This window comes from Ambystoma mexicanum, chromosome 3q, assembly GCF_040938575.1.
Source record: "Ambystoma mexicanum isolate Mex_15411 chromosome 3q, UKY_AmexF1_1, whole genome shotgun sequence".
NCBI lineage: Eukaryota > Metazoa > Chordata > Amphibia > Caudata > Ambystomatidae > Ambystoma > Ambystoma mexicanum.
In genome coordinates this window covers 1254116980-1254132804 of record NC_090926.1, presented here as the reverse complement: position 1 = coordinate 1254132804, position 15825 = coordinate 1254116980, and the positions used below count along the sequence as shown (strand labels likewise).

The following is a 15825-nucleotide window of genomic DNA, read 5'->3' as shown; positions in this document are numbered from 1 at the left end:
GGAACTGCAAGCGCTGGTCGTAGACCCGCCATACCTAAGATTCTTTAAGGACAAAGTAGTCCTGGCAACTAATCCTATGTTCGTCCCAAAAGTTCCAACAGTGTATCACAAACACTTGTCCATTGTTCTCCCTACTTTCTTCGCCACACCATCATCGGCAGCAGAAAAAGCTCTTCATACCCTGGACGTTAAGAGGGCTCTGAAATTTTACCTACATCGTACACAGGAACTCAGGTCTACTCGACAACTGTTCGTCGCATATGGTCCGTCGACAAGAGGAAAAGCAATCTCTAAACAAGGATTGGCTCGATGGGTTTCATCGACGATTGCGTTTTGTCACTCTATGGCCGGAAGGCCACTGCAAGGACATCCTAGAGCCCATTCTACAAGATCGATGTCCTCCTCAACAGCTTTATGGGCAGGAATTCCGCTGACGGACATATGCCAAGCTGCGGCATGGTCAGTGCCCCACACGTTTACCCGCCACTAGTGCCTTGCCAGGCAGCATGCGGACGAGGTGCAGATGGGAAGAGCTGTCCTGCGCCATCTGTTTCAGTAAGGTAAGCGCCACGCTGTGGAGAATCTGTTGTCTACCTTTTTAATGACAGTATACTTTATGTGGGTAAGGTTATGAGTTAACTTATTCCTACTGTACATATGCATTGTGTAGTGTGGTGAGGGTATATTACATTAGTCTCACCGCCGTCTCAAGTGTTACTGCTATACAATCTATTCTAAGCATGTGAATCCATGAAAGATCCAATGCTGGAGAAGGAAATAGTTTCTTACCTGTAACTCCATTTCTCCAGCATTGGTATCTTTCATGAATTCACATGCGCCCGCCAACCTCCCCGGAATGTAATGTATTTGATAAGTTTAACCCTTCCTACTTTGTAGGGGCCGAAATCTGAAGGGGAGCCGCAGAGGCGGGCCTCTTATACTGGGACGGCCTACGGAGCACGCGGGTCCTAAAAGGACGTAGATAGGACACAAAAGTGGCGGAAGGTTTCCTATTGGAAAAGGCTATATATGTGTACCGAGGGGTCCCAGTCTGACGACGGGGAATATTCTAAGCATGTGAATCCATGAAAGATACCAATGCTGGAGAAATGGAGTTACAGGTAAGAAACTATTACCATCTTGCTGTTGGCATTCCGAATACTCTTTTAAAAAGTAAGGAGAAGGCAAAGGTGATTAGAACACAAGAAATTACAAATGGTCATAAGCAGGCCAAATACTTTCAGATAGCTCTGAGAAGAGTCATGCAATTCAATAGGCTAAGCCAAAGTCAATAGGCCAAAGTCCTTGCATAGGATGCAGCACTTCAGGGAAGTAAATGGAAAAGTCTTTGCACAAGTTCTTGGGAGTCTTTGAGAAAAAGAACCAAATGTAGGGCCACAAGCTGATTAGACTTGTGAGTGGCAGAAGTTACAAGCTCTTCTACAGTAAGAGGTAAGGTCTCTTAGGCTATTTTTATAGTACCTTCGAAAAGAAGAAAAAGATGCAGCTGAAGACTGTTCCTGTGCAGCTCTGCAGATCTCACTGTTCCTGGGCCTCAGTCATGGGGACAAGAGGGAGGACGTCAGGGGACTCCTGTACTGGCACTGTGAAAGCTGGCAAACTTTACTGTCAGTGGTTGTTTCGCGTTTCAGCTCCTTGCGGTACAGCAAATGGCAGTAAGCATGGTTCCTGGCTGTCAAGGTGGACTTTCCTCACGTCTGAGTTGCCGCACTCAACTGAGGGGAGGGTCAGACTTGGTCAGTCCTGCTTCGTGAGAGTCTGCACACAATCTGGTGTCCCTCTCTCTGGCTTTACATTTTCCTGCCGCAACTCTGAGGAAATTTAACAAGCTCTGAGATGGGTGTCCAGGTGGCTTACTTGGGAGTTGATTGGTCCCACCAACTCGAAGGGAGAATTCCTTGCAGGGCTTCTGTCGATGCGAACTTGGCAAGTAGTCACTGCCACAGAGCTTCACCGGGCAAACCAACGGTCCAGGAGTTGCAGCAGTCCTCTTCAAGCTCTTCTTCGGTTCCTTCATCTAGTGGTCGACTCTGCCTTCCAAGCCAAAAGACTCGCCTTTTATTCAGTTCTTTTATATTCATTCCAGCCTAGCTGTCACTAACCCAGCAGGGTGGCTGTCCTTGCCTGACAGTCAGCCAGCCAATCACCACAGAGTGCATTTTGGTCTCCTAGGAGACGAAGCACAGGGAGTTTCGGGCACCTCCCTCACTTCCTGCCTACCCCAGAGGCGTGTTTCTCTCAGAAACCCAGCCAAAGGCGAAATGAACATAGGGACCAAACCTGGTTTGTCACGCAGAGAAACTCTCTAGAAGGACCTTTCCACAAAGACCTGACGAAAAAAGACTGGGCACCATTTTAGCAAGGATGGCTGGACTCCATTTAGAAAAAGATGGCTCCCGCGGTTAACGTTACAGGGTCTGAGAACGGTCGCAGTGAATGCAAACCTAGGTAGTTCAAAACGAAACCACTGCCACCAGCCAGTCAATTGAGAAAAGGGTAACCTCAAGATTACATGATCATTTAGACACAGGGGATACAAAGTAATCCCTCAAGCACTCTATTGTAAGATAGGGTGTGCTGGGTCTAGCAAGTACAATGCGAAGTAAAGCCCATGTCCCTTTACTGCTCTGGGAAACAGTTGATCCCAGAGAAGGTATTTAAACCTTGGGAAATCTGAAAGACTTGCCTGTGGCACTGCACTGAAGGTGCTTTGTGACACAATTGTAAAAGATGCCTGTGGAGTTGGTTAGACTCCATAACCAAAAATAAAGTGTATAAAATCACATTAAAATACACGAGTGGTTGAAAAAAGGGGCTCACTCTCTCCAGGTAAAAACAATCAAGTCCTCAAAATCCAGCAAAGTTGCTGGGCTTCTCTAAGGTGGAGGGAATTAACCAATTTTTGAGAATTCTCCATAGCTGCCAAAGCCAATCTGTTCAGAAGGCGGCCTTTAGGGAGCCAGGATAGCCAAACTCAGTGGGACAGAGTGAGTTGAGGTCAACTCAAAAGGGTTTAAAATAGTACTCCTCAAGCTAGAAAGCGCCACAAAAGGTAGATGGACCCCAAGCCCCACAGTATCTGAGAATTGAATAATTGGTTCCAGCTGAATGCTTTCCTGTTGCACTGTAGCAGACCCTTGTTCCTGGTCCTTGGTCGTGGTGACGAAAGGGAGGACGTTTATGGCGGGCTACTGCAGCAGCACTCGAGACTCTTCAGCTTTGGATTCTCCTGGATTCAGTGGCCTCTTTTGGTTTTGGCACCTTTTTTCTCGGCGCCAAGAAACAGCTCTGCTTGGAAGTTACTTGATCCCTCGGTCCTGGACTTTGGCGGGGGTGGGGGAACTCGGGATAAAGATGTCCTCATTCTGTAGGGTCCTCTGGATGCCCACAAAGTCTTGACCGGATTAGCACTTCCGAAGACCATGCACTCGATGGTCGGGGGTCTCCAGGCATTGGGCTCTGCAGCCCTGCTAAATCATGTCAAATCATGGGTTGCGCCAAAATTAAGCTTGTCTCGGGGCCAGTTGGTCCCACCAGCCCAAGGGTGGAAGTCATCTCTTGCAGGTCTTACAGTCGAAGCAAAAAATTGGGTCGGCACAGCTGCAGGGCTACAACAGCCCTTCGCGGTCCAGGAGGGTGCTGCTGGCGTCTCTTGTTGGATGTTGTCCTCTAGTGGTAGACTCTCGTAGTCCCCTCCCATGCAACGCCGGTCGGGGGCCGGTTAACATCCTTTCTTCCAGCATGGGAGGGAATAACATCAGACCGCTGGGTACTTTCCACCGTAGCCCGCGGCTACTGTATCGAGTTCAACAGTTCCCCAACATACAGACCCCCGAGGGGACGCCGCATGACACCAGAACACCTCGCCATCCTTCTCCAAGAAGTGGACCAACTGCTGGAAAAAGGAGCCATAGAGGTCGTGCATCTATCTCAGGTAATGGAAGGTATTTATTCAGTGTACTTCCTTGTACCCAAAAAGGATCTAACCATGCGCCCTGTATTAGATCTGCGCCCAGCGAACAAGTTTGTCAAACCCCAAAAGTTTCGTATGGTGACCTTACAGGAAGTGATCCCACTGCTATCACAGGGAGATTACATGACAACACTGGACATGAAAGATGCATACTTTCATATTTTAATGTTGCCAGCGCACAGAAAATACCTCAGGTTCATGATAGAGGGCAAACACTACCAGTTCAGAGTGCTACCCTTCGGCATAGCATCTGCACCAAGGGTATTCACGAAAGTACTGGCAGTGGCAGCGGCCCACCTGCGCAGGTTATCCATCCCAGTATACCCTTACCTCGACGACTGGCTCATAACAGGGGATTCTTACGAGACATGCTTCTCAAACACCCAAAAGACTGTAGACCTTTTGTTCCAACTGGGCTTCTCCATCAACGAGAAGAAGTCCAGCTTAGACCCCAGCCAAGTCAAACAATTCCTAGGGGCTCTAATTCGAACAAAGGACGGCCTTGTCTTCCCCTCCAACGAGAGGGTCCAAAACATGCTGTTTCAGATCCCCCAATATGTGGCAGGTCAAGAGGTGACGGTGCGCAAAGCGATGCGATTGCTAGGAATGATGGCGTTGTGTATTTATTTGGTACCTCAAGCGCACCTGCGCATGCGCCCAATGCAAGAGTGGCTCAACAGCCAGTGGTGTCAGGCCAGCGGACAATGGGACGATCTAGTGGTGGTCTCGCAAGCCTTGGTTCTCTCGCTACGGTGGTGGACAAAGGAAAACCTGATGATAGGGAAACCCTTTGCCACACCCGCGGTGGAGGCCACTCTAACCACAGACGCATCCCTCACAGGATGGGGGTGCTCACCTATCCCATCAGACTGCTCAGAGTGTGGACTCCGAACGTAGCATCCAAGTACATAAACCTACTCGAGCTACTGGCGGTGTTCAAAGCACTAAAAGCCTTCCAGGAACACCTACAAGGGAAGACAGTGATGGTCCTTACAGACAGCACCACAGCCATGTACTATATCAACAAGCAGGGGGGCACCCACTCTCCAGGACTGTCCAAGCTGACCCAGAATATATGGAAGTGGGCTCTCAAACACATGTTCCTACTGTCACAACACGTACCAGGGGAACTCAATCTGCTAGCAGACGAACTCAGCAGAGACTTCCCCCTGCCCGAAGAGTACGAATGGCGATTACACGAAGACATCGTCTTAGACGTCTTCACGCAATGGGGATTCCCGGAAATATACCTGTTCGCAACTCTGGAGAACTCACAATGCCAAAGTTACGCCTCCAGGTACCCCCAGAACCAGTCCAAGGGGAACGGTCTGTCGATTCAATGGTCAGGGAAATTTGTTTACGCCTTTCCCCCACTCCTCTTCTCAACAAAGTGGTGCACAAGATGCACCAGGAGCAAGTTACCATGATACTAGTGGCCCCAATGTGGGCCCAGCAGCCATGGGTCGCTCACTTGATGGAGATGTCCCCATCTCCCCCAGTGAAACTTCCCTGCCCGTACAACATGCTGTCACAGGACAAGGGCAGGACACTGCATCCATGCCCTCAGACCATGAATTTAGCAGCCTGGCTCCTGAGATCATAGAATTTGGACACTTACAACTCCCGCAGAGATGTATGGACATCCTCAGGGAAGCCAGAAAACCTAATACTCGCCACTGCTATTCTAGCAAGTGGAAAAGATTTGTCTGGTGTAGAGGTAAGAGCATCAACCCGGTTGACTGCTCTCCCACACACATTGTTCTGTACTTGACCCATTTACTGGATTCAGGTCTAGTGTTCAATTCCATTAAAGTCCACCTGGCGGCACTTTCTGCATACACCACTTCCCAACTTAAAGTGTTGTGGTGGAAGGGAAGATACCAGTTATCAAGGCCTTCATGGAGGGGGTAAAGAGAATACACCCTCCGATAGCTAACCCAGCTCCCGGATGGGAGTTAAATGTGGTACTTTCTAGACTCATGGGCTCGCCTTTTGAGCCCATGCACAAGGCAACTCTTAAAGATCGCACTCTTAAGACTGCTTTCCTAATAACTATCACCTCAATTAGGAGAGTAAGTGAACTACAGGCTCTTTCTGTTCTAGACCCCTTCGTAACAGTTCACAAGAATAAGGTGGTTCTACGCACACACCCAAGGTTTGCACCAAAATTCATCTCGAAATTCCATGTAAACCAGTCAATATAACTACCAACGTTCTTTCAAAACCCTTCCAGCTTCGGAGAAAAAAGTCTGCATACAGCTTTCATGTTCTACATGGAAAGAACCAGGCCACTGAGAAAGACTAATCAGTTCTTTGTCTCTGTGGCAGCAGGAAGAGAAGGAGATGCAGTCTCAAAGTCCACTATATCTACATGGATTGTTCAATGCATCACTGTTACACTCTTGCTAAGAGAACTACCCTTCAAGCCAAGAGCACATTCTACTCGAGGCACTGGGGCTTCTATAGCGTTCATTGCAAATGTTCCCCTTGAGTCCATCTGCAAAGCGGCTACCTGGAGTTCTGTGCACACCTTTACAAAACACTGCTGTCTAGATGCACACTCTAGATCTGACTCCCAGGTGGGACAGGCAGTATTAAGACATCTTTTCTCTACCGTTCCTTCTCATAACCCACCGCCAACTCCGGGTACTGCTCGCTAGTCTATGCACAGCATGTGATTCTAAGCAGATTAACAAACATAAGAAGACAATGCATTACTTACCGTAAAAGCATTTCTGATGGTTGTATCTGCTTAGATTCACATGCGTCCACCCTTCCTCCCCGCTCGGATGGAAGGAACATAGACACCTTTCTACATCTCTGTTCTGTACTCACTCACGTATAGAAGGCTCCCTCAGGGCAGAAAAAATAGAGGGACCTCGACGCGTGAGGGATTGTGGGTACAACGCACATCACTATATGGATAGTGTTACAGACACGCCTTGTCGACATCCCCTTTTCGACTACAAAAAACAAAATGCAATACTCCGCAGTGACCACTGGATGTCGGACCTATGCACAGCATGTGAATCTAAGCAGATACAACCATCAGAAATGCTTTTATGATAAGTAATGCATTGTCATCGTCTGCGCCAAGTTACCTAAGGGTTTGGTGCGCATTACCAAATAAAAAACAAACCAAACTGTGTAATCCCCCAGCACTCCACATAGGGTGGTGTGCTGGTCCCACATAAAATGAGGTAAGTCAGACATGTCATCTTACTATTCTTGGGAACAATAGTTCACACGAGAAAATGTATTGAAACCAGTCCAAGGGACTTCTCAGTGGCACTGCACAGAAGGTGCTCTCACCATGCAAGAAGCAGATGCCTTTGGATTTTACTAGACTCCATTAAAGAGTAAGAAAGCAAAATTCCTAGTCATAAAAACACATGAGATGGTGGTGGTGGAGGTCCATCCCATTCAGGAGTAAAATTAAAAAGCCCAGAGTCCAGCAAAAGAGCTGGGGGTCTCTCAGGTTAAAGCGAATTGGCACAGCAATGAATATTCTCCCTAACGGGGGCGATGACTGGAAAACTGGATCTGCCTCGTGTTCGACCAAGAATGTGAAGAGCAAGGATGTGCTGGTTGTAGCCGAGGGCATTGGCTAACGAGGTGGCATCTTTCAGTGTTGTCGTTGAGTCCCCAGTGAAGGTCACCTAAGGAGTCTAGAGCATGACTTTAGGTCGCTAATGAGTTGCAGGAGATGATCTTCAAAGGTGTGGCAGGGTACTAGGAGGACGTATATGATGTGGCTGGAGATGGTGGTTGAGAGATATTGAGTTTCATAGATGGGTCGCAGTTGGGAGGGGGTTTTGTGACAATGGCTCTGATGGGAATAGATTCTCCTCTCCGGGTGGTCAGTCGCTGCGGGAGATGGGGGGTATCCTGGTGGGATGGCTGAAGGCGGGTGTTGGTGATAGCGAGGATATCAAGTTTATTTGAGGTAATGAGGTTGAATGTCAGGGGCATGTGTCGATACAGACCTTGCATTAGCTAGGGCCCCAGTTAATGTTAAAGGATATTTGTACCGCGCACTATCACCACCGAAGTGGTCCCCTGGCGCTCTGGCAGATCTGTAGTAAAAGGCGGGATAGGTTAGGCGTATTAGGTTAGGTTTGTTAATTGGACAAAGTTTGGAAAAGAGCAAGGGAGCTGTGAAGTACTGTTTGCAGCTTTGGTTCCGTTAACACCGTTCGCTGAGCGTTTTGGTGTTACTCAGTACCGAGTCCCGTTGTGTGCTGTGGTGGTTGTTGCAGTGTGGTGAAGTGTGTGTGTGGGTTGCTGCAGCTTTAAGATGCTTGGTTGTATTTGATTAGTGTGAGGAGGGGAGAGGTTTTAGTAATTTTGGGGTTGGTTAGTATCCATGTTACGAGAGATGCATATTCCTATTGAGTTTTCTCCGTGGTTTAGTGAAGGTTGTTTCCTTTCGGTGGTTAAGTTTCAGCGTGATCAGGCTGCCTCATCTTTGTAGTTATGCTAACGTAGCTACTTACGTGTTTCCGTCGTTGTATTGGGCTAGTCCTTTTTATCCCGGTGTCTTTGATGTAGCTTAGGTTTGGATTGATTTACTTGGCTGCACCTGTGCCCTACGTCCTTTGAGTGGGGTAAGGTTGCTCGTGGAGTTGGGCATGTATGTTAAATTTCTTGCAGGAATTTCCCTTAGTTGGTTCCTTAGTAAAGTTTGTCGGGAGCGTTGCTGGAGGTGTGGCCAGTGACGCAAGGACTGCTCGGGGAGGTGGCATCGCATAGAGGATGAAATGGAGCGTAAACCAAGATGCAAGTTTCACACAGTGACAGTGGTGGAGTGATATGGCCGGCAAGGGGTGGGTGGTGTGGGTAGCGAGGTGGTGCAGCATCAGTTGATCAAGGCATGGTTGTGACTCGCTGGGCATGTTGTGGAGCAATTGTGTAGTGGTGCATGCAGACACAGTAGGGTGCTTGCTAGCCTAGCAGTGGGGTTTGTGGTAATGCGAGAGGGGTTGCATGAAGTGAATTGGGGGAACAGATGCATAAAGCTGGTAGTGGGTAGAAACCTTGTGGCGGTGTGGGTGTTGCAGGTATGCCCCTGAGACAAGTGGCGGTTAGACTCATTACCATCCATTCCTGGACAGGCTGCAGGGGCCTTCCATGAAGGCCGGCCCAGCGTGCCGGCGCAGATTGGCCGATAAAACTTCCAGGCCGGGAAGCAAATTAAAGGTCACATAGGTGTTGTGGCTTGGCTGTCTTGGGGTGATAGAGCTCTGGTGGGGACCGCAGTGGCCATCTTGAGCGGGAGCACCAGACAATAGGGAAGCCCTGCTTGACAGCGCTGTAAAATCCGAACGTAGGTTAGTGTTACTTCCTGAGAGGCACAACGAGTGTGCTGTGTGCAGCGGACGCCTTAGTGGTTTCCCCTCAGCACTCCAATTTAGGTGTGGTGTGCCGATATCGCAAAATAAAATACAGGTGGAACAAAGTGTCCCCCTGCCCTGGTAACGCGTTAACCCAGGTAAAATAAAGCTCCCAGCAACACTGCACAGAAAGTGCTTTGCTGCAATAATAAAATGTAGATGCCAGAAAAGATGGAGGAAGAATAATTTGATTAAAGTATCAAAAAGAGGTAAATGGTTCCCATGGTCAGTAAAAAGAATTGAGTGTGGACAAAGGTTCTCACTCAGGCGAATTAGTCCAAAAATCCAATAGTCCAGCAAAAATGCTAGGGGGGACTCACAAAGTGGGGAGAATTTGACCCAAAAAGAAAATCTTCCTAATGCTTACCTGGTGCTCAGCTGCAGGCTTTGGCTGGTCACACAGATTGTTTTATCTTTTCAGTGTTTAGTTAATGCCCAGCAGTCACTAGTGTTACTCCATTTAACACACTGCTGTTTTTTGGATATTTGCACTAGCACTTCATGGGCATGAATACCTGCCTTACCCTACCTCTAGAAGTGGGAGATTTAATTATTTGGGGGTGGGGGGTCGCCATATGCTGCTTAGTCTGCTTCAAAGTGCAGGCGGCAGAGTGAAGGCGGTTGACCGATTGGAAGGATGCTGAAAGCCTGTAGCTAGTATAGCAATTTGGCAGTAGCTAATGCATGGCGCAGCAGTGACGGTTGCAACGTTTCCAGTGAACTACCATCAGTAATGTCCTTCAGTGCTAATGGGGCAATGTTTTAGAAGGCTTCTGCATGTCTGTTCAGTGATGTTTAGTGTTCCATCAATGCATCTTCGTCTGCATCCACCTACTTTGTCTAAAGATAGAAAATGTTGGGTCTTAAGGCATTTGTAGTCCATCTATCCCCCAGGACAAGTTTTGAGTGTAGTGGTTTGTCACTTTGTTTGCACTAAGAAATGCTTAAATATACCTCTGCATTGCCATGATGCAGTACGGCCATATGTGTGGGTGTTGGCAAGTTTTAATGCCGGGCAATGGAGCGGCTCTCCAGCCTTTTCACTAATTAACACAGCTTCCCTATTGTTGGGATTTGCTGTTGAGTTTAAGAAAGTTTGTCGGCTGTTTGCCATTAGAGGTTCCAAGCATGTTGCATTAATAATTTTATCCCAAACCAAAGCTTGTTACATTTGCTTCATTAAACGGGAAGGGAATGGCCAGATTGCTCTAGGTTTCACATGCAAGTTTCCTTCAAAATATAGCCCTGAAGGGGTGGGTTCTTTGATTTAGTGGCATGTACCTTAAGTAGCCCCACTCATCTCTTAACAAGTTGCTCAGAGCTCTGGGATGGGGTTGCCCTTGCATTGGAAATGACAAGGAATTGCTTAAAGTATGTCACTTTTTGGTTTGCACACGCAACTTGGTGGAGCTCAGACGCTAACTTCCCTTTTTTTTTTTCTCCCTCCAGGATAGAGATACCCTTCAAGTTTCACATGTTGCACTCTGGTTTGGTGCATGGCCTGGCGTTCTGGTTTGACGTGGCTTTCATTGGTTCAATGTAAGTGCTGGAGCAAGCTTGCCAGTGAGTCCCCTCTCTCGCCCACAGCTTGGGGGTTTTGTAAAAACACATAAACTGGCCATGGCTCACATTCTTCGTTGCAATGAAACTGGCAAGTTGAAATTACCTTTACCTTTTGCTAATCCTATTTACTTGTAGCTCAACATTAAATGCTTTCTTTGGTAAGCTTATTTATTTTCCCATCTACAGTGAGACTTCTCCAGAAATTACTACACTAAGAGGGTGTTTGGGTGCAGCCAAAGTAAATTGGGTTTTGGCATCCTTTAGATTCAGCTTTGTTGAGTTGGTGTTAGTGGACCTGGGTAGGGAGAATTCTTAGAAATGTGCTAATTCCCTCCACCTTAGAGACCCTCACCAACTTTGCTGGATTTTGAGGACTCGATTCTTTTAACCTGGAGAGAGTGAGACCCTTTTTCCCCACTCTCGTATTTGAATTCCTTTGTTTGTGCAAACTCCACAGGCATAATCTTTTACATTGTCACACAGCACCTTCAGTGCAGTGCCACAGGTTCAGATTTCCCAAAGGTTTAAATACCTTCTCTTGGATAAACTACTGTTTCCAAGAGCATTAAAGTGAAATTGACTTTACTTACATTTTTTACTTTCTAGACCCAGCACACCCTATCTTACAATAGGGTGCTGGAGGGGGTTACCTAGTATCCCCTTTGTCTAGCTTCTCATGTAACATCTTTGTTACCCTTTTCTCACTGAATGGCTGGTGGCAGTGGTTTCATTTTAACTACTGTGATGTGCATTTACCGCGGGCCGTGTTGGCAGCTGCAGTAAAGCACGCAAGGGTGCCATTTTTGTCAAAATGGACGTGGTGGTCTTTTTTTTTTTTTACCCATTTCTTTGTGGAAAGGTCCTTCTTGAGATTTACTCTGTGCGCCAAACCAGGTTAGGTCCCTTTGTTTGCTTTACCTTTGGCAGGATTCACAAGTGAATCCCACCTCTGGCTCCAGGGTGCCTGGGGTGGGGAGGAAGTGAGGGAGGTGCCCGAAACTCCCTGTGCTTAGTCTCCTAGGAGACCCAAATACACTCTGTGGTGATTGGCCAGCTGACTGTCCAGCAAGGACAGCCACCCTGCTGGTTGACTGACAACTAGGCTGGAAGGAATGGCAGAGAACTGAATAAAAGGTGAGGCTTTTGGCTTGGTGTTGGGGAGAATTCTCAGAAATGTGCCAATTCCCTCCACCTTAGAGACCCCCCAGCAACTTTGTTGGATTTTGAGGCCTTGATTGTTTTTAACCTGGAGAGTGACCCTTTTACACACTTTGGTATTTTAATGTGAATTTTACCTCTGTTTCTTTTGATTATGCAGTCTGACAAACTCCATAGGCATCATCTTTTGAATTGTCACACAGCACCTTCAGTGCGGGGAAATTGACTTTACTTGCCATTGTAACTTTCTAGACACAGCACACACTATCTTACAATAGAGGGCTGGAGGGGTTACTTAGTATCCCCTGTGTCTATACTCTCATGTAACATGTTTTATGTTACCCTTTCCTCACTGAATGGCTGGTGGCAGTGGTTTCATTTGAACTACCATGGTTTGCATTTACCACAGGCTATGTTCGCGGCTCCGGGAAAGCAACCGTGGGAGCCATCTTTTTCAAAATGACGCAGGAGCCATCTTTGACAAAATGGTCCCCGGTCGTCTTTTTTTTCGCCATGTCTTTGTGGAAAGGTCCTTCTAGAGAGTTTATCTGCACGCCAAACCAGGTTTGGTCTTTGTTCATTTCGCCTTTGGCAGGGTTCAGGAGTGAAGCCCGTCTCTGGCTCCAGAGTGTCTGGGGTAGGCAGGAAGTGAGAGAGGTGCCTGAAACTCCCTGTACTTCGTCTCCTAGGAGACCCAAATGCACTCTGGTGATTGGCTGGCAGACTGTCCGCCAAGGACAAGTCACCCTGTTAGGTGAGTGACAGCTACACTGGAATGAATGGGAGAGTACTGAATAAAAGGCAAGTCTTTTGGCTTCGAAGGCAGAGTTGACCACTGGACAAAGGAACCGAAGAAGTGCTTGAAGACACCTGCTGGAACTCCTGGACTGTTGGTTTGCCCGGTGAAGCCCTGCTGCAGGTCCGAATCGCCAAGTTCACCTCGACAGAGAAGCCCTGCAAGGACGACTTCTCCCTTTGAGTTGGTGGGACCAATCAACTCAACAGTAAGCCACATGGACACCCATCTCGGAGCTGGTTGCATTTCCACAGAATTGCTGCTGGAAACCGACACGTTAGGGAGAGGAACACCAGATTGTGTACATTGCTTTTAAGTTGGCCAAGAGCTCCAGGAAGATCCTCAAGACTCCCAGGAAGCAGGACTGACTGAGCCCCCTCAACAGAGTGGGGGACCTCAGAAGCAAGGAAGTCCATTTTGACAGCCAGGGGCCACAGTGTAGCTATTTGCGGTAGTCCCGAGGAGCTGAAATACTGAAGTGCCACTTGTTTGAAATATTGCTGGTTGTGAGCGGTGACCATCCCATTGTAGAGCAGGAGTCCTCAGAAGTCGTCCCTCTTGTCCCCACGACTTAGGCTCCGGAACAGTGAGATCTGCACAGCAACAGTCCTCTGCTGCACTTTTTCTTCAATACAAAGGTACTGTAAAGTCTGAGAACTTGCCTCTCATTGTAGAGTTGCTTGCATCTTCTACTACTCACATTTCTAATCAGCTTGTGGCCCTACATTTGATTCTTCTTTTCTTCATAGACTTTGAAAACATTGTGCAAATACTTTTCTACTCAACTACCAGAAGTGCTTCAGTCCATATACTTTTGCCCATTGACTTTGGATTAATCTGTTATACTGAATGACTCTGCTTAGGGGATCCAAAGTATTTGCCTGCTTAAGAATATTGATGGTGTATCGTTTGTTCTAATAACCTTTTTCCTTTAGCCAATTTCTAACAGTATTCTAAATACAACAGTAAAATATTAATGCCCCAGCACCCTAGTATTTAAGTCACCTGAAGGTGTAGGTTGACTGTGGGTCATCCCAAAAGGGTCTTTCATGATTTCTCCAGCATGGGGTCTGGCATGGATGCACATGCTCATGAATATTGCCCGTCGTCAGGCTGGGAACCCTCGGTAAAGAAAAAATCAGTATCAGTTTCGTTTCTGATCTGTCTTTCTTAGTAGTAATCAATCACTGATCTCTGGGTCATATTGCCCCCAGCCAATGACTGCCCTCTCCCTAAGCCCCGCCTCTGGCAGCCATCCTCAGTTTTACCGCACGCTCAAGTGTTGGGAGTCCTCGTGTTTAGCTCTTGAGTTTTTTACTGCGTTTTCACACTTTTTCAGGAGATTCTAATTTTTTCGCTTTAATCAAGCCTCAAGCTCCACCGTTTCTACTTCCGATAACGGGGACCCGGTTCGGAATTCTTCTACGCCCCTCAAGGGTAACGTTTTCGTCGAGTTTACACTTCTTGGAGGATTCCGGAAGATCTGCGGCCTACCTCAACGGACATGGCCCAGGACAAGGGGAGCTTGACGCCCGGATCCAAGCTGCTCAGGAACTGCCCTGGATGCGGATTATATAACGTTTTCAAGGAGGACGAGCATTCGCGATGTCTCTACTGCCTTCATGAAGACAAGACCCACATGGAGAAAGACTGTGCGTTCTGCAAGAACCTTTCGGAGCGGACCAAACAAGATCGTCGTTCGCGCCTCGCCACCTGGCTGGAGAAGGGCACAGCAGCTGAGAAGGTGAAGAAGTCTGAGCGGGCTTCGAAGTCCTGTGAGGGCGCCCCGGCGACGGGGGCACAACAGAAGGCCAAACACTGCGAGTCCGCGGGCACCGGGAGCGCCGAAATGTCGGGCTCTTCGGTTGCCAAGCAGGGCGCTACTTCCCCAGCACGTTCGACTGCAAGCCAGGGCTCTGGTTCGGGGAAGAGGAAGTCTGAGAACCCGGGTAGGCCGCTGGAGCGGACCTGGTCGATCTTGAAGGGGGAGCGAGGCGATGACCCCCCCCCAAAGGCGAAGGCCCAGGACACACCTAAGGTGGTGAGTGCTTTGATCCACCCGGCTAAGGCCTCTACCGAAGTGGTCGCTGAAACCCTGGCGGAGCCGGCTGAGACTACGGAGGGAATGCCACCGCAGAGGGAATCCTTTCCAGCCCATCACTAAGACCCCCTAAAGCCCCTGGCTGAAAGAGGGGGGGGGGGGAGAGAGCCGGTGGCTATTAGACTCGGAATCAGCCTCTGAGGAGGAACTGGTGGAAACCGAGAAAGGACTCAACGAAAGGTCCATAGGCCTCAACGAGAGGTTCGATCCCAGGGGACGGTCCCTGCTGACGTGATCGAAGATAGTGACGACGACTAACAGGGCCCAGTGGAGCGGCCATCCCGTCCGTCGCAGCCATTGCCCGAGCCCCAGGATAGCTCGACGGCCATTTTGTTGGCAATCCTTATGTACCAAGAGAAGGACGAGATTACCACGCACCCTGACGGAGGAGCCAGAACCAGGCCCGTCGCTAAGCCCTCCGAACAAGGAGAGTCCACCCCGCTCCGCCCTTCGTGCCTGCGAGACCGGTGGACCCCTCGCCGGACCCTAGAGGATACGGCGACAGCGACGGACGATGATGGCGGCGATGACAAAGCGGACATCCCGTCATCACCCCCCCACCCCCCTTCGGATGCGTCCGCTACAGGAGTTCCTCGACGCCCGCTGGTTTCAGGCGACGGGCTGCTTCGAGGACAGGATCCCTCTCGACGAGGAGTTCCGTCGGGCGATCCTATGGTGGGACACCCGGGCTCACCTCACTACAGGCACAGACTTTCAAACCTCGCCCTTTCAGGAGACGGTGACGACGGACGCCTCTCTGGAGGGTTGGGGGGGACAACACTGGAGATCTCCACGCAAGAGGCCTTTGGCTCCCGGAGGA

General features: G+C 48.8%; 1 protein-coding gene across 10 annotated transcripts in view; it reads left to right on the top strand.

The window, feature by feature from the left end:
• Positions 1 to 15825, top strand: part of CARM1 (coactivator associated arginine methyltransferase 1) — a 455353-nt gene that overhangs the window by 317438 nt on the left and 122090 nt on the right. For all 10 annotated transcript variants that reach the window (XR_011259957.1, XR_011259956.1, XR_011259959.1 and 7 more), the window contains exon 10: positions 10837 to 10926. Coding sequence is in view for 4 of the 10 variants with exons in the window: in XM_069604256.1 (XP_069460357.1) it covers positions 10837 to 10926 (90 nt within the window). In the remaining 6 variants the exon portion in view is untranslated. The remainder of the gene's footprint in view (positions 1 to 10836; positions 10927 to 15825) is intronic.